General features: G+C 52.6%; 1 protein-coding gene across 1 annotated transcript; it reads left to right on the top strand.

Moving 5' to 3' along the window:
- The first annotated feature begins 1,254 nt into the window (after positions 1 to 1,254).
- RAB17 (RAB17, member RAS oncogene family) lies at positions 1,255 to 27,303 on the top strand. Its single transcript, XM_055291116.2, has 7 exons — positions 1,255 to 2,718; positions 9,691 to 11,120; positions 15,457 to 15,616; positions 23,462 to 23,613; positions 24,232 to 24,357; positions 26,162 to 26,255; positions 26,514 to 27,303. The coding sequence occupies exons 3-7, from the start codon at positions 15,460 to 15,462 to the stop codon at positions 26,621 to 26,623; spliced, it is 639 nt and encodes a 212-aa protein (XP_055147091.1). The 5' UTR covers positions 1,255 to 2,718; positions 9,691 to 11,120; positions 15,457 to 15,459; the 3' UTR covers positions 26,624 to 27,303.
- The last annotated feature ends 135 nt before the right edge of the window (positions 27,304 to 27,438 follow it).

Here is a 27,438-nt window from a genome sequence, read left to right as displayed (position 1 = left end):
CCTCTGAAATGCTCACTCATTAAACGATGACGATCAACAGTGACTGCAAAAGTTAGGAACACAGTTTATCACACACTCACCTGTCACATGCCAGGCTCTAGCCTCCACGATAACCTTAAAAACCAAGGAATATTATTTCCTCTCTGAAAGGGGGAGACTGAGGTTTAGAGATGAGCTAACATGACCACACTCACTGCCAGTCAGCACTGGACCTTGGGTTTGAACCCAGGACTGCCCGACCTCTTTCCTGGCTCTTTACCATAGACCCGGCGACCTCTGTGCAGCGCGAGAGGATGGCTGGGGGATAGTCTTCAAGGGATAAAAGACAAGCACAAAGCTTGGCTGGATTGGGGGATGAAGAGGCAGAGCAGAGAACAATTCCCGCAAAACATGTTTTTACCTTCTTTTATTTCCAAACTCTTTCCTGGGGCCGGAACCGGTCATGAACTGAAGCCAGAGGGAGGCCATTGGCAATGTGACTCTCTTCTAAATGCTGGTGGTGGAAGAGATGGAGAGAAAAAGACGGTTTCGAGAAATCTTTCAGAGGTACAATTGGGAGGACTCGATAATGGGTTGGATGCAAGGATTGTAGACTAAGATGACTCCAGGTTTTCTGGCCTAAATCACTGGACAGTTCTTTTTCCTGGAAGGAGGGAGCTTAGGGGATGAGCACATTTGGCCGGGAAGAACCAGCGTGTTGTTTGGAGCACACTGAGTTTGGGGCATCTGTGAGATGACCTGGTGGAGATGCTGTGCCCTGGCTGATCTTGGCAAGTTCATGTTATTATTCCACCTGCCTGGAGTCCCCAGGCCTGCCCATGGGCCATGGATTTTCCCACCTCTGCTCATGCTGGGGTTAAACAGAGCCACCAGTACTGCCATCTCTGTCGCCTTTTGTAGGATGAGCTCCAGCCGGCCGACACCCCACGGGACTGTGTTGACTGTCTGCCCAAGGCGGTGAGGCTGAGCTCAGAGCAGAAGGGGACCTGCCCCACAGTCAGCAATCTGTTCTGTTCGCTAGGAGGGCTCCAGAGCTCTGGCTGCCTGCCTTTCAGAGAAAAGGGATCATTCACAGAACTGCAGCTCCTGCTAGAGGCACAGACTAGTCTGCAGCTCAGAGGGCAGTCACTGATTTCCAAAATGGAAGTGAATGTAAGCCCAGTACTTATTTTAGGAGATTTACTAATCAGAGCAGCTGAGTGCATGTGTAAAACGTGCTGTGAAGGAGTCTGCGTATGGAGGCAATCTCCCAACTTCTAAGTCGGCATTTAACCTGGATAAATCCCAGGGCCCCACATGGCCCAGTGGCAGCGTGGTTTCACTTTTAAAGAAGCACGAGCCAACCACTAAAGGTAATGTTAAAAAAACAGGAGAGTTCCAGTTCTAGGAGGAACTGCAGGAGCATGGATTGAACTAATCTCCCACAAAGAACAATGATCAACTCTGGATAAGATGTAAAGCACTGTTGAAGGACACTGGACAGTGGCCAAAGAAGCAAACTGACCAAAGCAGCAAAGAATGGAGAGGACTCGACCTTGAAAGAAAGGAACTGCTCTGGATGAAATTCACACTAAGATGACCTTCCTCTGAGGCCCCTCTCCAGGCTGCTTGGGGCAGGGCGGCTGGAACGCAAGGCCCAGGAAGTCAGGGAACGGCGTTCAGGCTGCCGGAGTGGCTGGAAACTGAGGGTGAAGTCTTAGAAAGAAGGGAGCTTGAAGGAGACAGCCCCAAAATATTGCACATTAATTCTATTTTATTATTTTTGTAGAAACAAGGGCTTGCTGTGTTGCTCAGTCTGGTCTTGAACTCCTGGACTCAAGCGATCCTCCCGCCTTGGCCTCCCAAAGTGCTGGGATTACAGGAGTGAGCTACTGTGCCCGGCCCACATTAATTCTCAAATCATTAGCCTACCCCGCGATACCCAAGTGAGACTCCAAGAAGCCCAGTGGGAAGCAACGCCTGTAAGGCTGAAGGCTGAGCAGAGATTTCAGCTGCTGCCCACTGCAGGGAAGCAGAATTTGGGGTCTAACTCCTGCCAAGTAGGCCCCTCAGGTTTTCCATTAAAACCCCAGAAAGGCCTCCGCTTAGGCTCAAAGACTGTTTACCAGGACTAAGATTCATCCTAGGACTCGGGGTTATAACAGTAAACAGAACACCCCGGCATGACAACAGTAAACAAACAGTTAAAGGCTCTAGTTGGGAAATTTATATTCTAGTTGGGAAAACTGCAGTAAACCAGTAAGTGTTATGCAGAAAAATCAAGCCAGGCTGTGGCTGGGTAGGTTAGTCAGAGAAGAACTTACTGGGTGTGTGTGTGGGGGTCACATTTTCAGCATGGACTTTATAGGGGGATTGAATGGCGACCTTCAAATGGTGGCTCTCAAAAAGATGCGTCTAAGCTCTAACCTCTGGTACCTGTGAATGTGACCTTATTTGAATAAAGAGTCTTTGCAGATGTAATTGATTTAAAGATCTCAAGAGGAGAGTATCCTGGATGAACCAGGTGGGCCCTAAATCCTATGACAAGTGTTTCTGTAAGTAGAGGAGACTCAAGGAAGAAGCCATGTGAAGATGGAGGCAGGGACTGGAGGGTGCATCTGTAAGCCCAGGCACCGGAAGCTCACAGGGAGGCAGGGGTGGCTCCTCCCTCAGAGCCCCAGAAGAACAGCCCTCCCAAGGCCTTGATTTTGGATCTGTGCCCTCCAAAACTGTTAGAAGGTAAGTATGCTTTCTTTTAAGCCACTAACTTGGTGGTTATATGTTCTGGCAGCCACAGGACGCAGTGACAGACCTGCAGTGGGAGACAGGGAAAGTACTTCCCAGGGACCTTCGCAGGGAGAAGGGACAGCAGGTGCAAAGGCCCAGAGTCAGGTCCAAGCATGACCTGCGTGTCGCCAGGGATGCTGGAGGGGACGGAGCAGGGAGAGAGGAGAAGAATGAGGTCAGAAGTCAGAGGTGATGAGGGTGGGGAAGGGGGCAGGTTACAGGGACTTCCAGGCTATGCTAAAAACCGAACTGCTGCTCTGAGTGAAATGGGAAATGCTAGATGCCATTGCCAGAGGAGTGGCTGCATCGGACTCTGATTGTAAACAGAATCACATAGCTGCTGTGTTGAGAAGAACGAGGCAGGCACGGGGAGGCTGATCAGAAGGCTCTGCGTCACCCAGGGAGAGACAGCAGGGGAGTGGGCCAAGATGCAGGCGATGAAGGGGAGAGGAGAGGGAACCAGGATGGGGAAGATGGAGAAGGGGAGAGGGAACCAAGGTGGGATCAATGGAGAAGAGGAGAGGGAGCCAGGATGGAGGCAATAGAGGAGAGGGAGCCAGGATGGAGGCAATAGAGGAGAGGGGACCGAGGTGGGGACAGTGGGGGAGGGGAGAGGGGACCAAGGGGGGGACAGTGGGGGAGGGGAGAGGGGACCGAGGTGGGGACAGTGGGGGAGGGGAGAGGGGACCAAGGTGGGGACAGTGGGGGAGGGGAGAGGGGACCGAGGTGGGGACAGTGGGGGAGGGGCATGGGGACCAACATGGCAGCAGTGAGAAGTGGCTGGTTATGTGTGATGTGTGAATGTAGAGTTGAAAGAACTTCCTGTGGGTTAGACGTGAGACGTGTGAGGAGGAGAGGACACAGGTGACTCTGGGATTTTGGCCTGAGCGCCTGGAAGGATCAAGTTGCCATGAAGTGAGGCAGGGCTGTAAGTGGGGCAGGTTTTGGGCATCAGGAGCGCGAGTGTGGACGTGTGCATCTGAGATGCCTCTTGTGGGAAGGAGGCGGATTTGGGCCTCTGGAGCTGGAGGGTGGCCTGGATGGAGGCCTGTGTCCAAGCATCGTCTGTCGGTCCGTGTTTTTCACCTGTGGATCTCCAAGGGAGGTGGGGAGCAAGAGGAGGGAAGAGGCACAGGCCTGAGAATTTTTGCCCCAGTGTTGAGAGGTTCTGGGAGGAGGAGGAGGGGGGCCAGTGGGACTGGGCCATCAAGACAGGCTGTCGGAAGCCTCTCGGGGTCCTGCTCAAGAGGGTGGCCAGCCAGGCTGTGTGGTGCTCACGGTTACGCCAGCGGGGACTAAGGGTTTGGTAACACAGAGGCTGCGGGTGACTGTCCAGGAGCCTTCTGGGTGAAGTGAAGGAGGCCACAGCCCCAGTGGAGTAGATTCAAGAGAGACCCAGGAGAGACGAAGTGTAGACGGAGGGCGGAGGCCACTCTAAAGGGTGAAATGGTGCTGGGGGTGTGGGGCTGGGAGCCGTGCTTTTAAATTTAATTACAAGAGAAGCTAGAGTGCAGCTGCGTGCCTGTGGGAACCCCCTAATAGAAAGGACAGCGTTGGTTGGGAGAATGTTAGAGCAGCATCCGTCCTAGGGGGCGAGTGGCTGGGGGCTGTGCAGCCCAGGGCAAGAATGGCCGAGCTTATCTGCCCCCTTTCTGGGAGAAGCGCCGAGGCCTCTGCAGGAAGAGCTAAGTTTCCTCCCCGAGGGACAGCAGCAGCGTGGAGCTGTGCACCTCCGCCCAGGCTGATCCAGGTCTGATCAGTTCCTCCCGTTCACTCCTACGGACCACAGGGTTCCTACCCTTGTCCTCCTCCTTGTGGCCTGGAGTGGGTCTGGGCTTCAGACTCCTCACTCATAAAATAGGATAAAAATAAGGGATCCCCCCTCTCACATTTGCAGGGCTTGGGACAGGAGTACAAATGGTAGTCTGTGCACCATGCGAATAAATAAAGTCATGAAAAAAGCCAAGTGAACGCCTTGTTGAACACGATGCCCCACGCGCTACTTTGCTAGAAACATCTTCCTGACAGCCGGGAAGCCTAGGGTTGCACTTTGAACCCTGGGGTTCCTTGGCCAGAATGGGATGTCCCAGCCCCAGCCAGCCTCCTTCCCCAGGTCTGTTTCACACTGGGAGGACCTCAGGATAAGCACGTGGGTGCCTGGCCCACACATCCATCCTCCAGGCATGCTTCCTATTGACAGCTGTACCTTTGCCGTGGGGCCTGCTGTGGTTTGCTCTTGGGGAGTGGACCCGGAGCAGAGGCCACTGCAGGCCTCAGAAGTGGGCCTGGGTGGGGAATTCTGCGCTCCCCGAATCTGGCAGTGTGATCTAGCAGTGTTGTCCCTTGGCCTGGAGGACTGCTCACCTGGAAGCCAGAGCATGGCCAGAGGAAGGCCAGTGTGGGGCCCTCTAGGGTGTGGTCACAGGGTGGGGCTCCTTCGAAGGGTTGCTGTGAGGACTGAATCAGATATTTTAAGCCAAGGACTTAGCACAGTGCCTGGCACATAGTAGGTGCTCAATAAAAGCAGTATCTCTTTTTTTTTTTTTGAGACAAGATCTTGCTATGTTGCCCAGGCTGGAGTGCAGTGGTATGATCATGGCCCACTGCAGTCTCAACCTCCCAGGCTCAAGCAATCCTCGTGCCTCAGCCTCCTTAGTAGCTGGGACCACAGGCATGCACCACAATGCCCAGCTAATTTTTAAATTTTTTTTTGTAGACATGAGGGTCTCATTATGTTGCCCTGGCTGGTCTCAAACTCCTGAGTGTAAGTGATCCTCCCACCTTGGCCTCCCAAAGTGCTGAGATTACAGGTGTGAGCCACTGCACCCGGCCCTTCATTTTTGTTATTTTATTTTATTTTTCAGACAGAGACTTGCTCTGTCGCCCAGGCTGGAGTGCAGTGGCATGGTCTGGGCTCACTGCAACCTCTGCCCCCTGGGTTGAAGCAATTCTCCTGCCTCAACCTCCTTAGTACCTGGGATTAATAGGTGTGTGCCACCATGCCCGGCTAATTTTTGTATTTTTAGTAGAGACGGGGTTTCACCACGTTGGCCAGGTTGGTCTTGAACTCCCAACCTCAGATGATCCACCAGCCTCAGCCTCCCAAAGTGGATTACAGGTGTGAGCCACCGTGCCTAGCCCATTTTTGTTATGTTTCTAATCCTAGTCTTTACAGAATTAGGCAGGGCCTCCCACAACCTGGCTTGGCTGCCTCTCCGCCCTCACCTCTCCCACAGCCTACCCAGACCCTGTGCTCACTGATGGTGTCCCCGGCCCCGTGCCTCCCAGTGCACGTCTGCCCATAGCATTGTGCCTCCGGGGCCTGGGATGCTCTCCCTCCTCTTGGCTGCCACGTGAGCTTCTCGTGCCTCTTCCGGGAGAGGTCCTCTGGATTCTTCCCCTGCCTCTGGGCAGGTAGGTCAGCTTCTCTGGCCTGTGTGAAACTGGGTGGCAGACTCTTGCTCTGCAGGCAACTGTCCCATCCCTGCCAGGCTCTGGGCACCTGGGGGCAGGACTTGGGTTTATTCCCTTGGCTCCCCTCTGCTCTGCCCAGACTGGCGGGCAGTCACGTGCCAAACTGATTGTTGAGTGGAGGAATTTAACTTGGTGTTCAGAAATCCCTGCTGGAATTTTCCACTGAGATAAGCAAGGATAAAGATTTGGAGGCAAGGCAGACACCACAATTCCTGCTTATCTCAAAGGCCTGAGGAGATAAGGACATTCTGGAAGAGCTGACCTCAGATCATTATCACAGCTGAGTTTGAGTCTTCACAGCAGCTCTGCAAGAAAACCCCAAGGAGGAGGGGGGCACGCTTCCCCACAAATCCCCTGAGGACTTCGGCCCATCATTCCCTGGCCAGAGGGGCATCACCTGGTCACTTCTGCAAGAAAGAAGATACGGATACATTAACAACCGGAACCACAGTGGGGATCTCCTCATAAGGAACAAGGGGGGCATGGATCTGGGGCAAGCCGTTAGCAATGCCTGCTTCAAGCCCCGAGAGCTGCTTCAACATCTCTGAAATGTTTATGCAGCAGTAGGCCGGGCTCTCCACGTAATCCCAGGGCAGTAAAGAGTGGAAAGTTACAAAGGACTGACTTGGCTAGAAAGGAACCCACATGCGATAAACTGTCTCAGAGAAAATCCCATCCCTGTTGATATTTGAGCAGAACCCGAGACATCAGGTGGCAGGAAAGTTGCAGAGATTCTTCAGCCACTGGGCAGGCACTCAGGCCACATCCTCCCCAGGGGGCCCTTCCAGCTCCACAATGATATAATTTTACGTGTTTTGGAAGGAGAATGTGTGCATGCCTGCATACCTGGCCTGTGTAAGTGGCATTGTGAATATTCTCCCTGTCAATGGTAACACAGAAAAGTTGATAAAATGCCTAGAGAAAAACTTTAAAATTGGTATGTGTTAAAATAATATTAATTCTGGTCGTGTACGTAAATTGCTTATGTTCCATTTTGTCTAATTTCCACTACAAGCAATGATGATTGTGCATGATAACACATCTATGTGGCATTATGGATACTGTCTGGGTGGTGAGTCCTGACCCACCTTCCACGAGAGGTTTGTGTCTGAGCTTGACATCCCACGTCCCCATGGGAATGCACCTTCTGATTTACACGAGCGCACCACAGGCTTCCTGCTCATGCAGGATGGCCCTTGCTGCATAGAGTGATCCATCACAGAGGCTGGAAGCGGAGGGAGGTTTAGAACCATCCGGCCCAGCCCCCTTACTTTGGAGATGAGTAAACTGGTGTTGGGACAAGGTGACTGGTTCCTGAGGGAGGATCTGGCAGATTGCTCCCAGATGACCTCTGTGCAGGAGGGGAAGCTGTGAGCCCCCAGACCCTCTTGAGTATCTGAGTTCTGGCCTTTCACTGTACCCTTGGGCCTTCATGAGGAGGGTGTCAGGTTGCTTGAGACCAGCACGAGCACCAGGCCCTGCCACACTGGCCAAGCAGGAGGCGGGCTTCGGCAGTGGTTCCCCTGCCACCCACCAGCAGTGTGCCAGTGGGCTGCAAAGTCACCTGGGCTGGGAGGGCCTCCCTTGTGTGAGCTTTGGCTCAGGCACTGTGGACAACGGACCATAGGATGGGCCCCAAGATTCCAAGCCCCTGGTGGACATGTCTCTCCCCTTGAGTGTGTGCAGGGCTGTGACTGTGATGGTGTCACTCCTGAGGTCAGGTTATATTATATGGTAAAGTGAAGGGATTTTGCAGAGGTAATTAGGGTCCCTTGTCAGTTGACTGTGAGTTGAGCAAAAGGGAGATTGTGCTGGGGGTGCCTGCCCCAATCAGGTGAGCCCTTTAAAAGAGGATCTAGAAGTCATACAGCATCTCTTGCTGGCCTTGAGAAAGCAAGCTGCCCTGTGTGAGGGGCCTTGAAGAGCTGAGAGCAGCTGCCCGCTGATGCCAGCAGGAATGGGGACCTCAGCCTACTGAAGGAACTGAATTCTGCCAACAAACATGTGGGCTCAGAAGAGGACCCTGAACTCTAGAAAGACCCCAGCTTGGCCAGTGCCTTGACTGCAGCCTGTGGGAACCTGAGCAGAAGACCCAGCTAGGCTGTGCCCTGACTCCTGGCCGTAGGAGCTGTGAGGCCATAAATGCGTGTTATTGTAAGCCGCCGAGTCAGTGGGTGTGTGTTACACATCCACAGATAACTACACAGGCATTGACCCTGTCCACCCAGGGATGCTAGAGGGGCTCTGCTGGTTTTACCCCAGGCCATGCTGAGAGCGACCGTGAACACAGGGCTCTCTCCTCTGAGCTGCAGAAGCTCCATGCCCTGTCCCCTGCCACAAGTCACAGACTTTCTTCATGTGTTTTACCTCACGTTAATGAAGGAGATCTTCTCCACGGGCTTGATCTAGTGGGAAACAGAGGAGAGGGGGGATTTTAAATTTCAGTCCATCCAACCCTGTAGATTTGCTGTCCTACAGTAACATAAAGGATCACCAGGTAAAACGCTGCTTCTCCCGGACGCCGCCACCTTGCCCCTCTCTCACATGAACGCTGGTGCCTGGGTTGGGAGTATGGCCCGTGACTTTGTGGCAGTGTGGGGAGGGGATATGTGGTCCTTGGATCTGTGAGAAGTCCTCGCTTCCCCGTGGTCTCCGCTGGAAATGTCTGCCTGGACCGCCGGCCTCTGAGGCACCTTGGCCCTGCCTGCACCAGCTCCTGAGCCTGCCTATCTTGGCGTCTCCTTCTGCTGTCCCGTGCCTGGCCCTCAGGGCCTCTCTGCACCCTCACCAGTCACTTCTGAGATCTTACGCATGTGCATTGCTCAAGGGGTGGCTGGGGTGCCACGTGGCACAGCTCTGTGCTGTTTGGGGACTGGCCTGAGGTCTTCGAGGGGTTTTCTCCTTCTAGGGAGTCGGGACCCTCTCTAACATGAGCGATGGGCTGTGACATAATCACAGTTGAGCTTAGCAGATTCCAAAACTCCCTTCTCCACACAAGGCCTGGCTTTCAAACCTGTTGTCTGACTGTAGGCACAAACCTCCCATTTTGGGTGTAAAAAGCTGGTTCTTAACCACTTTGTCTTTTTAATTTTTTTTTTTATTTTTACTTTTGGAGATAGTTTCACTCTGTTGCCCAGGCTGGCATGCAGTGGCACGATCTCAGCTCACTGCGACCTCTGCCTCCCAGGTTCAAGCAATTCTGCCTCAGCTAGGATTATAGGTGCATGCCACCACGCCTGGCTAATTTTTTTGTATTTTTAATAGAGATGAGGTTTCTCCGTGTTGGTCAGGCTGGTCTCGAACTCCTGACCTCAAGTGATCCGCCCAGCTCGGCCTTCCAAAGCACTGGGATTCCAGGCTCGAGCCACTGCGCTGGCCTTTTTTGGCATTCTTGCTATAAAATTGGTATTTATATTTTCCTCCTATTCTGTGCTCCCCCCAACCCTACAGGAAGGTGGATTCTTCAAGGGAATTGGGGAGAAGAGAAGCACATTCATGTATTTCCACATTCTGCCTCCATCTCACGAGTTACACAATTCCCGGCACGTCACCACCCCCAGACCTTTGGTTACCAGACTGGGGGCAGAGGATAAGGACGTCATTGAAAAATAGAGAGATTCTCAAGTCTCCAGAGTGCCAGGGCCCAGCCGAGCATGCTGGCAGCTTCCAGGGAGATGGCCATGCCCCAGAGGAAGTGGTTGCATGGAGGAAGAATCTCAGAGGAGGCTTGGACGTGGCAGAGCAACGCTGGTCCCGTGTTAGGACTGGCTAGTCCATCCTGCAGGGATGAGGGGCAGAGCCTCAGCAGAAGCCCAGGCCAGTGTCCCCCCTCCAGCATAAGAGCCCCCCACTCCCACAGGACGGAGGAACCACTGTGATGGCGGAGTTTATTTCCCAGCAGCCCCATGGGATGGGACCCAGACTAGAAGTTAGGGTGAGTTTGGAGGACATAAAGTGAGCTGGCTTCCCATATACTGGCTGTGTGGAGTGATGTTCACGGCAACAGATTTCCGTCTCAGCCTCAGGCCCAACCCTGCTACCCCAGCCGTACTCAGAGGCTCTGGAACTCTTACCTGGAGGAGACTCTTCTGTTACCACCAAGCCAGGACATTTCGTGACTAGAGTCTCCTGAGGAATTTGGGAAGACGAAGAGGAAGTCCACCTCCCTCTCTCCTGCACCTGGAGTCTCCTATGTCCACGGAGGCCACGCCCACCCCGCCCTCAGGTGGCGTCAGCCCGGGATCTGACCCCGGACTGGCTCACACCGAGTTGCCTCTGGCCAGTGCAGGGCTCAGCCAGGGTTGGCTTCCAGCTGACAGTGGGAGGAATTAATTCATCTGACGGAAATATTCTTTTCTCTTCTGGGCTGTTGGTTTTTCAAGTGCAACAAAGATTCAATACAGCTCCAAGGAAAGAGCCAAGAAAAACATTCCGTGCCAAAGTGAGACCCTGGAAGTGAAACCCCGGAACAAAGCTGAAAAACGGGTTCCAGTTGGGTGCCAGCAAACGCAGGACTGGAATGTAACTTCCGGCAGCACGCAGGTGCTCCCGGGTCACCTGCTTTGTGGTCCAGCCTCCTGCCCTGCCCCAGGTGACCACATGACCACTGTGGACTTTACCCTGACACCTTCTGGGAGGAGAAGAGGCCTGACCTTGGGGCTGGGGTCCAGTGGGCATTGCCCTGGTCCAAGGCTGCTGCTCTTGACCTCTGCTCTGCGGCTGTTTTCCATTGGAGCAGAGGCTCCTCCTGTCCTGCCTGTGGAGGGAAGCAAACCTTCCCCTGGACCAGAGAGAGGAGAGAGTGGAGACAGGTAGCAACGCTGTGGACTGGTGATGGCAGGCTCTTCAGCTCCCTGCAAGTGACCGGGCCTGGGGAACAGGTGAGTCATTGTTTAAACCTCCGTGCACTTTGCGGAGTGTCTGCCTCTGTGTGTGTGTGTCTGCTTCTCTGTGTGTCTCTGTGTGTCTGTGTGTGTGCTTACGTGTTTGTACCCATGTCTGTATTTGTTTGTGTCTGTGCATGTGCCCATGTGTGTATAATCAAAGGACAAAGCTGGGGCGGAGACTTCCTAGTTCAGATTTCTGATGGCTCACCAAGTCGGATTCCCAGAAGGAGATTCTTATTTGAATTTTTCTTCGGGAAAGTTCCAGTTTTAAGGTCTTGGAAAAAAGAAAAAAAAAAACTTCTGGTAATAAGAAGAACTCTTCAAGGAATCCATTTCAAATGACATCAGAATTTCCAATTTAATACCCAGTGATATCTAGGAAGCTTGTCAGGTTTTCTTGTAAACTCCTTTTTACAATCTACGTTGTGTTTTCTGTATCAGATGGCTGCATTCTGGATGCAGTGTACTGGTGTACCTCTCATAATCTCAATATTCTTCACAGGCCCAGGCAAGGGTGACACAGGAGCACAGTTGGCAATAGGTTCATCAACCAGACCCTTCCCTGGAATGGCCCCTTCCCCACAAAAAAAACTAATGTGGGATTTGCTCTCCGTTTTTTTCCTTTAGTGGAAGGGAGGTGCAAGAGATTAAAAAGCCCCAAGTTAAGATTACTGGAGAAGCTCCAATCTTGAATATGGTGTTCCTGAAAACATCTTTGTCTTTAATAACCTAATAACGTCTTTGACTACTAATAACCCCATCTTGATTAAATTCTGGAGGTGGGGGTCAGGTGCCACACTTTTAATTTTCTCTTTGGACAGAAGGCTCCAACCTTTCATTATTGAAAGCTTACAACACTCAATCACACAAAAAGTTATATAAGAAAATGTTTACTGCAGTCTTATTACAGAGAAAAAATTAAAACTAAGTAAAAATCCAGTATTAGGAAAATGGTTCAGCAAGTTGAGACAGTTGTAGAAATGTTATATGTCCATTAAGCATGATTTTGAAGCAATGTGTGAGACTGCCTTTGGTATTATTTTTTACACATAGGATAATAATTTTATGTTAAAACTATGGGTTTTGGTTTGTTTTTAGGAGTCATAGAAAAAAACTAGAAGTAGGCAAAAATACCATTTGTGGTTGTATTGGGGGGTGGAGTTATGGGTAGCTTCTTCTTTTGTATTGACACTTGTACGTTTATAGTAAAATAACTTTTGTTTCATTTTGTTTTTTGGAGACAGAGTCTCGCTCTGTCACCCAGGCTGGAGTGCAATGGTGGGATTTTGATTCACTGCAACCTCTGCCTCCTGGGTTCAAGTGATTTTCCTGCCTCAGCCTCCCGAGTAGCTGGGATTACAAGCGTGCGCCACCACACCCAGCTAATTTTTGTATTTTTAGTAGAGATGGGGTTTCACCGTGTTGGACAGGCTGGTCTCCAACTCCTGACCTCAAGTGATCCACCCGCCTTGGCTTCTCAAAGTGCCTTTACAGGCATGAGCCACTGTGACCAGCCCAAAAATAAAATAACTTTATTAAACAAAGAGACATATCATTGTCAAAGGAATGAGACACTGGCATCCCAGTAGTCACAGTGTATTCCTTCAGAGTCCACCTGTTTCAGTTAATTCAGACATGTTTCAGGCCACAGATTTTTTGACTTAGGAAAGGTTTTATTAACCTGTGCAAATAAATAGCAAAGAGAACTTGAAGGGTTATCTCTGTTTATTTTTAATTATTTTTTATTTCAATAGATTTTAGGGGAACAGGTGGTATTTGGTTACAGGGATATGTTCTTTAGTGATTTCTGAGATTTTGTTGCACCCCTATACCAGAGCAGTGTACACTGTAGCCATTGAGTAGTCTTTTTTCCCTCACCCCGCCCCCGCTACCCTTTCCCCTTCCGCCAAAGAGTGGAAAGTCTGGGCTGTGCCTTGACCTCTGAGAGCCTGTCCCCAGCTGACTTGAGTGGATCATCTGCTGGACTAAGTTCCCACCCCAGGCACTCTCACTTTGCCTCAGATGCTGTCTTAGTCTGTTTGTGCTGCTTTAACAGAATTCCTGAGACAGAAATGTATAAAGAACAAAGATTTGTTTCTTATGGTTCTGGAGGCTGAGAAGTCCAAGGCCAAGGGGTCTACATCTGTTGAGGGCCTTCTTGCTGTGTCATCCCACAGCGGAAGGTGAAAGGGCAAGAGAACACGCAGGCTCGTGGACGTGCAAGACTGCAGCAGTGTTAATCTGTGCTGGGTGTGGATTAACGAGGGCAGAGTCCTCAGGACCCAACCACCTTCCATTAGGCCCCACCTCCCAGCACAGTTGCACTGGGGACTAAGTTTCCAAATCTGCTTTTTGGAGGATCCATGCAAACCATAGCTGGCCCCAAGAAATCATCCTCAATCCAGGTGGAAATTTCAAAGCACAGGTGCTGTGTTATGTGCTCTTCATGCTTGGCCTCATTCATTCATTTCTTAGGAATCTATTGAGTACTTACTACGTGCTAGACACTGTTCCCAGCTCTAAGGAAAACAAAATTCTAGCAGTGATTCCTAGTCTTGGCTGCATACTGAAATCACCTGGAGAGCTTTTCTTTCTTTCTTTCTTTCTTTCTTTCTTTCTTTCTTTCTTTCTTTCTTTCTTTCTTTCTTTCTTTCTAAGAAACACAGATGGAAAACTTAATGTTATGTTTTTTATCCGTCTCTGAAGCCAGCATCATACTTGATGGTGAAACTTGAGTATTTCCATCTAAGATGGGGTTCCAGGCATGTTTGGGATAACCACCCAAGACTACTATGTGGAACCCTTCTTCTCTGACAGGTAGAGAGCCCTAAACCCTCCTGTTCTGGACTCCATGATTCTCAGTCACTTTCTGTCTGGAATGATCTTCTTGGTATCTAGGACTCAGTCCTATTTGTTTCGAGATTGATTCCAAACTTGATTCCCTCCCCTCTTATCCCTGCAGGGCAGACCAGACCAGTCTATGGCCGTGGCTCCTTACTGGGGGCAGTGAGGGCATGTGGGCTGCTTCCAACCACTCCTGCTTTTCTTCTTTCGTTTTCAAAATTCCTCCCCTTCCCCGTTTAGGGAGCCTCCCTCTTGCCCACTGTGGTGAGGAAGGGAGATGAGACTCTGATCCCAGGACCAGCTACCCCTGATGGGTTTCATATTGATTGTGGGGAGCTTCTCTTCCTAGATAATAAACACAAAGTGATAACATTAGAACATTATTAGAATGTTACCATTTTGCAACCCCCTAGTGAAATAGTGGGTCGAAGTAATAGTCTTCAATGACTGCCAACATCACAGAGACAACTGGACATTATTTGCCTTCTGCGGGAAGTGCACACACACTCTCATGGCAATCTTGCCAAAAAATAGCCTGTGTCTAATCAGGTTTATGCCCTGAACCACTGCGGTATCAAAAATACAGAGTTCACAGGACTCTATTCAATAACATAGAGGTGCAATCAGCAACATCCGTACTGGAAATCTACAAGACAACCTGATTTCTTCAACACATGAACCGCAAAGAAAAAAAAAAAATCCTGTATCTATACTGAGATTTGCAGATGATAGGATGCCTGGGATCTGCTTTACACAATACCCTGCTGGGGGGAGGTTTGGGAGTGTGAGTGATACAAATGGCTGAGCTGATTACCGGGTAAGTGGGAGGTGGGTCCATCGGCCCATCAGACCATTCTCTCTATTGTGGTGTGTACATGAAAGTTTCTATGATGAAAAGATACATAGGGGTCACCCACATTTATTTTGATCACAAAGTTGGTTTTCTCTGGGGCATACTACTGTGGGTTCTGAGGCTTTAGACACAATGGGAATGTGTCTACGATGTTTTGAGATCATTGAGACACCAACTTTTTTTAGGTAGATTTTTTCTGAAACACAAACTTTAATCCATGAACAACCACCCAAGAAATGCTCAGATGCTTTTTACCTCTCCTTGCATTAGATACTTTGGGGACAAGTAATAGATTTGTAAAAATTGAAAGTGATGGAAGGAGGACAATAAGCCCTGAGACCGTCACATGTAATCATTGCTTTTCAGGGTCTGCAATGACCTGTGCCTGGAGCTTTCCAAGCAAAGCTCCTTTTGTTCCTTACCCCAGACCTAAAAATGGACCTAAAAATTGCAGATGGGGAGATGGGGCATGGGGTGCAGAGGGGAGCAGGAGTGTGGACCCAGGTGGCCTCTGAGTTGGGAGCTCTGTATCGGGCCATCTGCTCCTGACTGAGAAGCAGCCCCGGGTTGAGCTTGCTGAGATGATGTGGCTCAGATGTTCCACTTGCTTCAGACGGTTGTGATTCTTTGCAGGGCATGGCGCAGGCACACAGGACCCCCCAGCCCAGGGCTGCCCCCAGCCAGCCCCGTGCGTTCAAGCTGGTTCTCCTGGGAAGTGGCTCCGTGGGTAAGTCCAGCTTGGCTCTTCGGTACGTGAAGAATGACTTCAAGAGTATCCTGCCTACAGTGGGCTGTAAGTGAGGGCAGAGCACCCCTTTGTTGGTCTTCGGTGCAGAAGTCTGGGCTGCTGACCCACACCTGGGGCAGATGGGGACGAGGCCCGCCTAGGAATCCCCATGCTGGGACCTTGAGCTGCCTGTGTCCAGTGCGTGAGGGGAGGGGGTGAGGTCCGTGAGGGGAGCCACAGAATCTACAAAGACAGGAAGTGCCCTTGGCTCTGGGTCAGGTTTCAGCTCAGCTGGAGTCTGCAGGGGGTGGGGATTCTGGGGTAGGACCTCTGGCCCCGAAGGGTTGGGCTGGGTGCGAGGGATTGTGCTGGTGGCAGGGAGAGCCCGGAAGAAGCCTCCTGGGCCCTGGGCACTCAGCGGCCTAACCCAGCTGTCCTCTCCCAGCACCCAGGCCGCCCTCCTGCTAACACTGCTCCCTGCTTTACCTACCCCACCAGCATCTTCCTTCCTGCCTGGACTTGGTTTACCAGCCTGGCCTGATTGGGGGTGGGAGGACATTGTTGGGGGTGGGCAGGGAGGGAGACCTTCTCGCTGTGTTTCTTAAAAAGGCTGACCTGTCATGAAGCTCAGGAGTAAATGTATGGGGCATCTGCAGGCTGCTGGCCTCCTTCCCATCCTGCTGTGGGCACAGCCTGCCTAGGCAGCGAAACCCAGTTTTCACCTGACGTAGGGAAAGCCAGCGTGTTCTTTATGCCCATCCGCCCTGGGGGAGCACATGTAGAATCAGGGCCTCGGTTTCAAATTTGGACTCTGACATGGATAAGCTGCGCATCTCCAAATCCACTCATTCATTTACTCATGTAACAGGCATCTGTTGAGCATGAACCCTTTTGCAGGCCTGCGTTAGGTGGGATGGATTCTATAACCGGCTAAACAGATGCACCAAACACAGAAACACAATTGCAAGATGTGGCGCATGACGTTAGCTATTAGGGAGCTCTTCCATTTTCTCAGGGGGGTGGTTCCTGAAGGATCCCCAGGGGATACAGGGGAATTGGCAGGAGTCTGCCTGGCCCGACTCCCAGAGCTAGTGGTGAGAAGGGCCAGAGTGATGGTGAGAGGCTGTCTGCAGAGGGGGATCCTGGGGAGACAGTCAAGGTTAGCCTGGGGTGAGCAGCACAATCCTCTTCTCCATTAGCAAGGAGATCTGTACCCCTCACGCCCCAAGTCCTGATATTGGACTTGGCTCCCTTTACAAATACATCAAAGTGCCAAGGCTGGCCTGAGGGTGGCCTCAGTTGAGAATAGAGAACACAGATGGGGGCCTCACCAGGCCTAGAGGTCGAGAGCTTTGTACCTGGGTGGCTGGTATTCAAGATGCAGAGAGAGGCAGCCGGTGTCAGGCCAGGTGAGCTGGACTGGGGATGGATCTCACTCTGAGATGGAGGTCTGCACACTGTGGCTCTCTGGCTGTTCTGGTTGTTTTGTGAGTAAGGTTCTGTGGAGACACAACTCTACCTTACATTACAGGTTCTTACCCTCTGTAAATGATATTCTTGCTGTTCCTCCTCCTCTATTCACTCTAAAACGGCAGCAGGGTTGAGTGGTTGCAGCAGTGACCCCACGGCCAGTAAAACCTAAAGTATTTGCTACAGGGCCTTTTACAGAAGGACTCAGTGACGCTGCCCTAGCAGAGCCTTCAGGTGCCAGCGCCCAAAGGCACTCACTGGGTGAGCGCAAGCAGGGCTGAGAGATTCCGAGATGCCCGGTTGGAGTGTAGGAGGGTGCTTTGGATTCATTGAGACGTGCTTGGATGTGTTCAGCCCACAGGCAACTGTACCCACAGAGCACCCACCTTCCTTGGGTGGGGGTTGGGGGGGTGATGTGTAGGGTCCGTGGAGCTTCAAGGTGGTGCTGGGCATTCTGTATTTTACAGGTGAGGGGGATGGAGGCCCCGACAGTGAGGGGCGAGGCCCTAGTTCCTCTCATTCCAGCAAGCCAGGGTCCAAGCGTCCCCCTCACACCTGCCCTGCCTGTCCCAATTGCCCGCCCTCTCTTCAGGGGGCCTACCAGAATCAGCGGGGTGAACAAAGCTGGGCTTGCTGGGGAGTCCTAGGCCAGGTTGGGGGTCTTTGCTTGGGGGGCAGGCCTGTATGTCTCACTCTACTCCTGGTCCTCTGCCTGGCCCCTGAGGGGCCATCCCCCTGCCGGCAGCTTTCACATGAAAGCCAGGGCCTCCCTTCCTCCAAGCCCCTCTCTTCCAGGCCCGAGTTTATCTCCTCTCTCCGAGGGGAAGGACCGTTCTACAGGCTGGGCTCTGCCTTTCACCCAGAACTGGTGTGTGGAGTCTTTGTTCCCACTTTGGGTCTCTGTGATGGGGCAGGGGTGGGAGGCTGTGGGCTGTGGCCCATGGCACAATGGGGAGAGGAGGAGAACAGCCGGATTAGGTTAGCCTGTGGCTCACAAGCTGCTTTCATCCCATCAGCCTCCAACCCTGGGGTCCGCACTTTTGTGTTGAGCACCTCTGTGTGTGGGCAGCCGTGCCGGGTTGCGGGGGCAGAAATGTGGAAGCTCCTTCCTTTGCTGTTGGCTGAGTCCCCTGTGGGAATGACGGTCTCCTCTGCTTCCATCCGAGTGTCTGCGTCACACCTTGGGATAATATTACAGCTTTTGGAGGTAGATATTACTATAACTATGGATAGATGTCATGCAATTTATTATTAAAATTATGTTAATTTTTTTGAGACAGAGTCTTGCTCTGTCACCCAGGCTGGAGTGCAGTGGCTCACTGGAACCTCTGCCTCCTGGGCTCAAACCATCCTCCCACCTTAGCCTCCAGAGTAGCTGCGATCACAGGTGCACACCACCATAGCCGGCTAATTTTTATATTTTTTGTAGAGATAGGGTTTTGCCATGGTGTGCATCACCGCACCCAGCGTATGTTAATTATTTTATTTTATTTTATTTTGAGACAGAGTCTCACTCTGTCGCCCAGGCTGGAGTGCAGTGGTGCGACCTTGGCTCACTGCAACCTCCGCCTCTTGGGTTCAAGTGATTCTCCTGCCTCAGCCTCCTGAGTGGCTGGGATTACAGTTGCGTACCACCATGCTGAATTTTGTATTTTTAGTAAAGATGGGGTTTCACCATGTTGGTCAGGCTGGTTTCGAACTCCTGACCTCAAGCAATCCACCAGCCTTGGCCTCCCAAAGTGTATGTTAATTATTAATCATCATCATAATCATTACATGATCATATATTATAAATGTGGGTATCGCCACTTTTAGGATGAAGAGATGGGATGTGCTCATTCCTTTAACTTACGTGCTTTGGGGGAAGAGTGATCTGTGTTGCACGAAAACCCTTTGAGAGCAGACACTCCTGCTTCTTTTGTCACGTGTGGCTTCAGCTTTTATCAAGAACACTGGGCTCCTGCCCAGGGGAGAGGGTGGGCCAGGAGCAGAGCCTCAGAGGAGAATGGGAGTGTTGTCCTCACAGGCAGCCTGGAAATGCAGGAGGCAGCGCGCCCAGTGCTTGGCTGCAGGAACCCCGAGGGAGGGACAGGATGGATGGCCATAGGCATGCCACTCCTTCCCTCCCTCTGGATTTTTTCCCTGTGAAATGGGAGTGTAAACGCCTCCCTGGAGTGGGCTCTCCATGAAAGGTTGCTGTTACCCTGGGTGGCTTAAGGTCACCAAGGCTGGCCCTGTCCGAGGGGTCAGCCTTCAGGAGGACTGCTTCAGGTCCCTGGGGCCCTCCCGAGGGTCTGGTTCAGTTGACAGGTGCGTGGGGTAGGGCCCACAGCAGGACATGACACAGGCGGTGGGCTCAGCTCCTGGCAAGACACCATCCATCCAGAGGAAGCAGGAAGCAGAACCAGAAAGGGACACGGACTCAAGCCCTGAAACTGGAAAACCAACGTGCTGGCTGGTGCCACAAGAGCAGGCAGGAGCAGAGGCAGAGGGGATGGGAGTCCAAGTGAGCGCAGCCTCCCGTCCACCCCCGCCAGGGCCTGTTGCGGAGGTGGCAGCTTCAGGAGCCCCTGCTGTGTCAGGGATGGGGGCTGGCGCTCCCCATGGACTGCCCCCACCGTCCTAACGGGCCACAGCAGGGGAGATTCTGTGTGCTGCTGACTTTCTGCATGACATCTTTTGGAAGGATGGTGACATCTAGTGCTTGCGTGCACATTTGCCAGCTGAAGCCACGACTAACCCCAGACTTGTTGGGCTTTTTGTAGGAAGGGGACGGTGACAAACTGGTACCGAGCACATTCAACTTGGCACCAGCTGACTTCCCTTCTAAACTAAGAACGTGGCTGACGTCCTAGATCCCCTAGAAAATAAGTTTCCATTTCATGTTCCTTTCAATTTGTCATCAGCTCACTATCTTTACAAAAAAACCAAGTGCTACAGAGAGGGCTTCAATGAGCAGAATCGGCTGTTTATTTAAATTAAAAGGTAAAAAAACAAAACCACTTATATGATGTTAACATTTAGTAGAGCAGCTGGGTGCAGTGGCTCATGCCTGTAATCTCAGCACTTCGGGAGGCCGAGGTGGGCAGATTGCCCGAGCTCAGCAGTTTGATACCAGCCTGGGCAACGTAGTGAAACTGCGTCTCTATTAAAAAAAAGATTAAAATTAAAAAAAAATAATTAGTAGAGGAACTTTTTTTTTTTAAAAGATGGGGTGTCATTCTGTTGCCCAGGCTGGAGTGCAGTGGTATGATCACAGCTCACTGTAGCCTCAACCACCCGGGCTCAAGCAATCCTCCACCTCCGTCTCTTTGTAGCTGGGACCACAGGTGTGTGCCACCGTACCCAGCTAATTTTTGCATTTTTTGTAGAGACAAGGTTTCACTACGTTGCCCAGACTGGTCTTGAACTCCTGGGCTAGAGTGATCTTCCCTCCTTTGCCTCCCAAAATGCTGGGATTACAGGCATGAGCCACTGTACCCAGTCAAAACTTTATTTTTTAATTACATTTTGGCTTTAGCCATGGAGATATAGAAAATGTGGTTAGTGGGTTTCTGAAAAAGGATATGGCAATAAATTCATGCTGTCTTCTGGGTCAGGGCCAAGGAGTGCACGAGACTAGGTTGCCTCGGATACCTGTCCAGGGGCCCACCTGAGGGCCTTACATCTCTGCAGGGAAGGGAAGGGTCTGTGTTCTGTAAATAGCCAAACATTGACTATTATTATGTATTATCATTGCTTGGACTAAAACCCATGCCCTCCTTGGAAATTTGCTGGGATTTTACATTAGTGTAAATTCAACCACCAGCCATCATTTTCTTTTCTTTTCCTTCCCCTCCCCTCCCCTCCCCTCCCCATCTGTTCCCTTCCCTCTTCTTTCCTCTTCTTTTTTTGAGGCAGAGTCTCACTCTGTCTCCTGCTGCCCAGGCTGGAGTGCAGTGGCACAATCTCGGCTCGCTGCAACCTCCACCTCCTGGGTTCAAGTGATTCTCCTGCCTCGGCCTCCTGAGTAGCTGGGACTACAGGGGTGCACCAGCACACCTGGCTAATTTTTGTATTTTTCGTAGAGACAGGGTTTCACCATGTTGGTCAGGCTGGTCTCAAACTCGACCTCAAGTGATCCACCCACCTCGGCCTCCCAAAGTGCTGGGATTACAGGCATGAGCCACTGTGCCCGGCCTCCAGCCATCATTTTCAACATGGAAAAGGAAAATATGAGAGGCTAAGATTGGTAAATGGAGGGAGCAAACCTGAGTTTTATGCTCACGTGTCACCCTGCGCCAGCTTTTAACATAAAACCAAATTCAAACTGAGAAATGTGATCTGAAGTGATGGGAAACAGAAAGATGTTGATAAAAGGCCCACATTTTAAGACAAGTCCACAAAGAGCAAAGAGGACAGAAAGAAGAAGCAAAATTAATGTGCCCTTTCTCTCCTTGCCCAGGCGATTTAACAGCCACCCTGGGTGAAGGGCACCATTACCTCCTGCTATGATGAGGAAGCTGAGACTTAAAAGTTTAAGCAAGCTGCCATCAGATCAGCTGATGGGTCTACATTTACGGCCTGGGCACGGTCTTACTTCTGGCACCATTGTCAATCCAGTGGAGCATCTGGTGTGTTCAGAGGTTTATAGCCAGTTCAGTCCTGACAGTTGCCCCATCCAAGCCGGAAATCACTGGTCCTACTGTGTGGATGGAGACTGCAGCTTTGTTTGACCCGGGGAGTTGGTCTGACTTCAAGTTCCTGGACCTGCAGGGAACTGCAGGACGTGTGGGCAGAAGAGCCCAGGCAGTGGCTTCCGTTTCGAAAGAGGTTGTCTCATGAGAGAGAAGCACGGTCTTGCTGCATCATGCTGGAAAGCTCTGTCTAGCCTCCAGTTCTCTATCTAGTGGGTGAAATTGTGTTTTTCCCACCCGTAAAGAGGCGATTAAGTCCTAACCCCTGGAATCCGTGAGTGCGACCTTATTTGGAGCGAGGATCTTTGCAGATGTAATTAATTAAGGCCAACAAGCTGGACCTTACGATGGCCCTTAAGTCCAGTGACCGGCGTCCTTATAAGAAGAGGAGAGGACACAGCTACAGAGGGGCAGCCACATGAAGACAGAGCCAGAGATGGGGGTGATGCAGCCACCAGGAACACCAGGGTTGCCAGCAGCCCCTGAAGCTGGAGGAGGCCTGGAATGGATTCTCCTTCAGTCTCCAGAAGGAATCAACCCAGCCAACGCATCAGTTTCGGACCTCTGGCCTCCAGAACTGCAGGAAGAAATCTGCTAATTTGAGCCACCAGGCTCATGGGACTTTGTTTTGGCAGCTGCAGGACACCCATGTGCTGTCCTTGGAGTGAAATTTTTTATTTTAAACATGTGGCTCCATTTGCCAGAATCTCCCCAACAGACTCCAAACCCAACCCAGGGTCTAGGCAGGGTAGCGGCTTTGACAGGAGCCTGTTGGTGCCAGTGGCTCCTCCATGCCCCAGACACCTTGTCTTCCCCCGCCCCGTCCTCTCCAGTTCTGTGTATAACACATCCCTGGCAAGCCACACACAATGGGACAAAACATTTTGGAGATCTATAAAATAATCATTTTAAAATCATATCACTTTGGAAAGCAAAGCGTAGAAAATCTTTAAATGAACAGTGCATTGCCCAATATGTTAAAGTGCTTGGGGGTACTTTTGTGTGTGTGCATGCATGTGTGTGTTAAGCAGGTACATGCCTGAGTAAGACAAAGCCCCTGCCTTCCTGGGGGAGACAGGCGAACACAGGAGGCCTCGCCTCTGGGTGTGTATGGGGTGCAGGGAGGCTTCCGTGGAGGCAGGGACCCAGCAGCCCTTCCGGGGTTGCCACTGGAAGATCTCAGAGGACGCTGAAGAGTTTTCTAGGTGAAGAAGAGGAGGGACACCACGCAGAGGGGACAGTAGAGAAGGGGGTTGGTGGGGAGCAGCATTGGGAAAGTGGGGAGGTTAGCAGGAGGCGAGGAAGGCCCTGGAGGAGCCTGTGCAATCGTGACTGCCTCTGTGCTAGATGGGTCTGGCAGTTGAGGGGCCAGTGGGCTGGGGGTACCCAGGGCTCTAGGGGTCCCCAGAACCCAGCTGCATCGCTGGAAGCCGGCAGGGACACGTCGGACTCCCGGTAAGTGGAGATCCCTTCCACGGCATATGTAGCCCAGAGCTTTTGTGTTAGGTCCTGGAGAGATTTATCTTCCCATCCAAAGCCTCTCCAAAGGCCCCATAGCAATCACTCCCAACACTTTGCTGGATGTGGAAGGCTCCATCTCCCTGAAGAACTGTTTGCTCAACCTCCCGGCCATGCGGGCACAGGAGATGCGTGGCCAGCTGTCCATCTGAGCCCATTGCTGTGCCTGCGGCTTGCCGTGGCCCCACCTGAGCTGCACATGGCAACCTCGTCCTCTGAGTAAGCCCTCCGGGCCTCCCCGTTTCAGGTGCGTTCTTCACAAAGGTGGTGGATGTGGGCGCCACCTCTCTGAAGCTTGAGATCTGGGACACAGCTGGCCAGGAGAAGTACCACAGTGTCTGCCACCTCTACTTCAGGGGCGCCAATGCTGCGCTTCTGGTGTATGACATCACCAGGAAGGTAGGGCCCACCTTGAGGCACATCCCACCCTCCTTCCCAAGCACCTGCCTTCTGGTTTCTCCAGTGCAATCATGCCATGGCGTAATCACAAGGAACAGAGACCCCATTAGTGAGCACCAGTCACCTCCTCCAGGATGGCCTCCTGACAACCCCCATCCTCCTCCACAGTAGGGTTCTGCTCCTCCATGGTCCACAAAGAACATGCCGCTGCCATCTGCCACTCAGTAGTTCCTAGTGCCGCATTAGGGTCAGGGTTTGGGGTGGTGGCCTGTCCCCCAGACTCTCTAGCACAAAGTGGTCCTTTGAGGACATCGAGGGATGGAAGATTCAGGAGCTCAACGCCTGACCTGAAATACCCCATGGCTGGCAGTCTCTGGGCCTGGTCAGGGTGAAGCATCTGATGTGTGTCCCAGCAGTTTTCTGCCTGGCCGCACAGGTCACCCAGGACAGGACTGTGCCCTCCTCAGAGGAACGGAGCAGCCCTGCAGGTGTGTCCATGGCCAGTTGGAGTCTGTGACATTTTACACCACGTGACCAACAACACTGGCTTCCCCCCCAGAATAGCTAATGACCGCCTGTAAGTTTTGTTTGACGTGACTTTTTTTTCTTATTTTCCAGGATTCCTTCCTCAAGGCTCAGCAGTGGCTGAAGGACCTGGAGAAGGAGCTGCACCCAGGAGAAGTCCTGGTGATGCTGGTGGGCAACAAGACGGACCTCAGCGAGGAGCGGGAGGTGACCTTCCAGGTACCGCCCAGGAGACCCTGCTCTTCTCTTCCACAGGAGGAGAGAGCCCTGCCTGCCTATGTCAAGACCTTCGCACTCACACTTTCACACACGCACACCCACACCCGCACACACTTACACATGTGCACACACACCTCTACACGCCCACATGCATTTGCATACACACACACCCCCCACATTCACTCTCACTTGCACCCACACACATTTACAAGCGAATACACACAGATGCACACACACACACACAACTTTCCACCTGAGTTTCTCTTTTAGTCAAAGATTTCTGGTCTTTCCTGAAAAACTCAGGCCCAGCGCAATGGCAGTTCAAGCCCAGTGGCAGAGGAGCAGGCACAGGGTGGCCGGCAGAGGGAAGGGCAGGGCGGCGGCTGCAGGGTGGGCTCGGCTGGAATGAGAAAAGTGATCTAGTTCCTCAGCAGGGCTCCCTTCCCCACACAGTTTCCAGAAGGGGCTTCTGTGCAAATGTAGCCTCCCTCACCCGAGTTTTGTCAGTCCTCCTTCCAGGCAGAGGCAGCGGTCACCCAGGTGTCGCTGCTGTCTCTCTTCCACGGCATCCCACCTCCCCCACCACATTTAGGATGAAGACCATGTAAACAGCTGCAGACAAGTGGCCGATGGGGAGATCCCACAGACACTAGAGGCTGGCGCAGGGGAAGACCCAACTCAGGGCTTAGACCGACGGGTGCGCCTCCCAAAGAGAAAAGGCCCCAGCTTCAATGGAGCCTGTGCAGAGATGGAGAAGCGGGGTGACGATTTTGGAGAATCTCGGGGGAGAGCAAGGGGAGCAAAGGGAGACAGCGTCAGTCTGAGCCCTCGTTGCAAGCTGGGGTGGGGGAGGAGAGGGTCCTGGCAGCAGAGCTGTGCCCTCTGAGAGTGGCTAGATGGGCTGTGTGCTCAGGCAGGCACAAAAACACGGGCGCGAGGTTACTCAAAGCCTGGAGGGGCAGCGGGCGGCCAGGGTGGGTTTGGAGCTTCTGTCTGGGGAGCTGGCTGAGGAGCTCAGTGGGGACAAATGCAGGGCCGGCCGAGGGATCTCTGGACCAGGACAGGAGGAGTGCATTCATGCTGGTGGATGGTACAAGAGCTGGGGGCATGGCCGGCCACACCTGCTGCCAGCTCCATGTCCCGCTGGAGAGTCAGGAGCCTGAGCTGTGCCCTCTGGGATCCATCACAGGCTCCTTTTCCCGGGAGAGTACCGGAGGCTGGGGGAGGGGCCTGCACAGCAAGGCCCCCAATCCTCGGCCACCTCCGACTCCTGGGCAAGGCTGTGGCCTTCCATGAATGCTTCTCTCCTGGTCACCCGTTGCAAGCCTGCTGTTTTCCAGTTTGCCTTTGCTTTGGGATATCCATTTCTCCCCAGAGGAGAGCTGTGTTGGAAAATGAGGGTTCCGCAGAAGAAGGGCCCATGTGGGTGCCGTCCAGGGGCCTCCCTCTGCCTCTTATGTTTCCTGGGTTCTCAGTTGGTTCTTTGCCCATCATCAAAGCCCGCAGGTGCCAACAGGCATGGTGGGAGGGGAGCCTGGGGGTGGGGACTTGGCTTTCCCGGCCCTGCAGGAGGGGGAAGGCCGCCCCCGGCCAGCTAGAGGAAGGGCCTCTTCCAGGGAGCACACCCGCCTCTCCCCGGTCCTGGCTGCTCAGGACTGCTGAGAAACACAACTTGGACACGAAACGCGGAGGAGTGCGGGCTCCATGGCTGCGGCTTTCTCAGGTCTTACTGTTGGAAGCGAACCAGGTGTCCTTAGGAAACTGCCTTATAAACAACGCTGGATTTTGTGGCTGTTTCCTTCAGGAAGGGAAGGAGTTTGCCGACAGCCAGAAGTTGCTGTTCATGGAAACTTCAGCCAAACTGAACCAGCAGGTGCGGGAGGTGTTCAATACCGTGGGTGAGTGGCGTCCCCGTGGGCCAGACAAGGGGGAGGTGCTTGTCCCTGACCAACTTCTCTGGGTCCCTGTTGCTGGTGATGCGGGATCCCATAGAATGTGTCTAGGGACTGGATGGTGACCAGGAGGGACAGGAGGCCCTTGTTCTATGGTTCTGGGTAAACACAGGAGAGGTGGGTCCCGGGGGGGTTGGTCTGCAGGGCTGTGCTGGGCTGGGTGACTTCCCTCTCTAGCCAGCCCCCTCCTCTTGCTGTTCACAGCCCAAGAGCTACTGCAGAGAGACGACGGGGAGGGCCCAGCCCCGCGGGGGGACGCAGCTGTGGCTCTGAACGAGGGGCCCGTGAGGCAGGCCAAATGCTGTGCCCACTAGGTGCAGCCACTCCAGCGGGCTGTGGGGAGGACGCCCCCTGCCTGGGCCATGGCCAGCTCCAGGTGGATTCTGATTCACTGTCAATGCTGGGTTGCTCCCGAGCCCTAGATGTTCTTGGAAGTTGGCCCCCTTTATAAAAACCACTTCCCATAGCCAGTGGGAACCGCCAGAGGAAGATCTGGCGTCGGATGGCTCCCAGGAAAGTGCTGTGCCCCATCCCCACTGATACCATCTGATTCCCCGATGCCTGTGCCTATCCCACCTGGACGGTGGCCCCCTCAGCCAGGCAGCCTCTGGACAGAGAGGAAGGAAGGATTGCAAAAGTCCCCGGAGCACAGCGACGGTGGGAAGATGCCTTACGCCTGATCTGGGTGGGGCACTGGCCTGGAGCCTGGGCCCACCTGCTTCTGGGGGATTGGGAAGCAGGTCAAGATGGAGGTGGTGGTGCCAGGAAGAAACGGAGCCATGACTGTGGGGTGGGCCCAGGATTTCCGCATCTTGGTGAAGTTACCCCTGGGAAGGGGCAGTGGCGCCAGTTCCCTTCCATGGTTTCCCGGCTGGCAATGTGGTGAAGCTGAGTTTCTGTCCAATGAGTAGGAAGATTCTGAGACATTTCGCCTGAGATGTAAGTTGTACTGCGTATGCATTTTTTTCTCCAAAAATTAAATTGCTTTTGACAATCTGGCTTTTGGAAGTTTCTGAGGACAAGGCAGGGCACTGTGCCTGGTGGATGGTCGTAGGTATTTCTGTATAGATTCTGGGAGGGCTCCTGTTAAGTAAATAAGGAAGCAGGCCCATACGGCAGCCTGTGACTA

Source organism: Symphalangus syndactylus, chromosome 8 (genome assembly GCF_028878055.3).
Source record: "Symphalangus syndactylus isolate Jambi chromosome 8, NHGRI_mSymSyn1-v2.1_pri, whole genome shotgun sequence".
Classification (NCBI taxonomy): Eukaryota; Metazoa; Chordata; class Mammalia; order Primates; family Hylobatidae; genus Symphalangus; species Symphalangus syndactylus.
The sequence above is the reverse complement of the archived record's forward strand: the minus strand, read 5'-3'. Positions and strand labels throughout refer to the sequence as shown.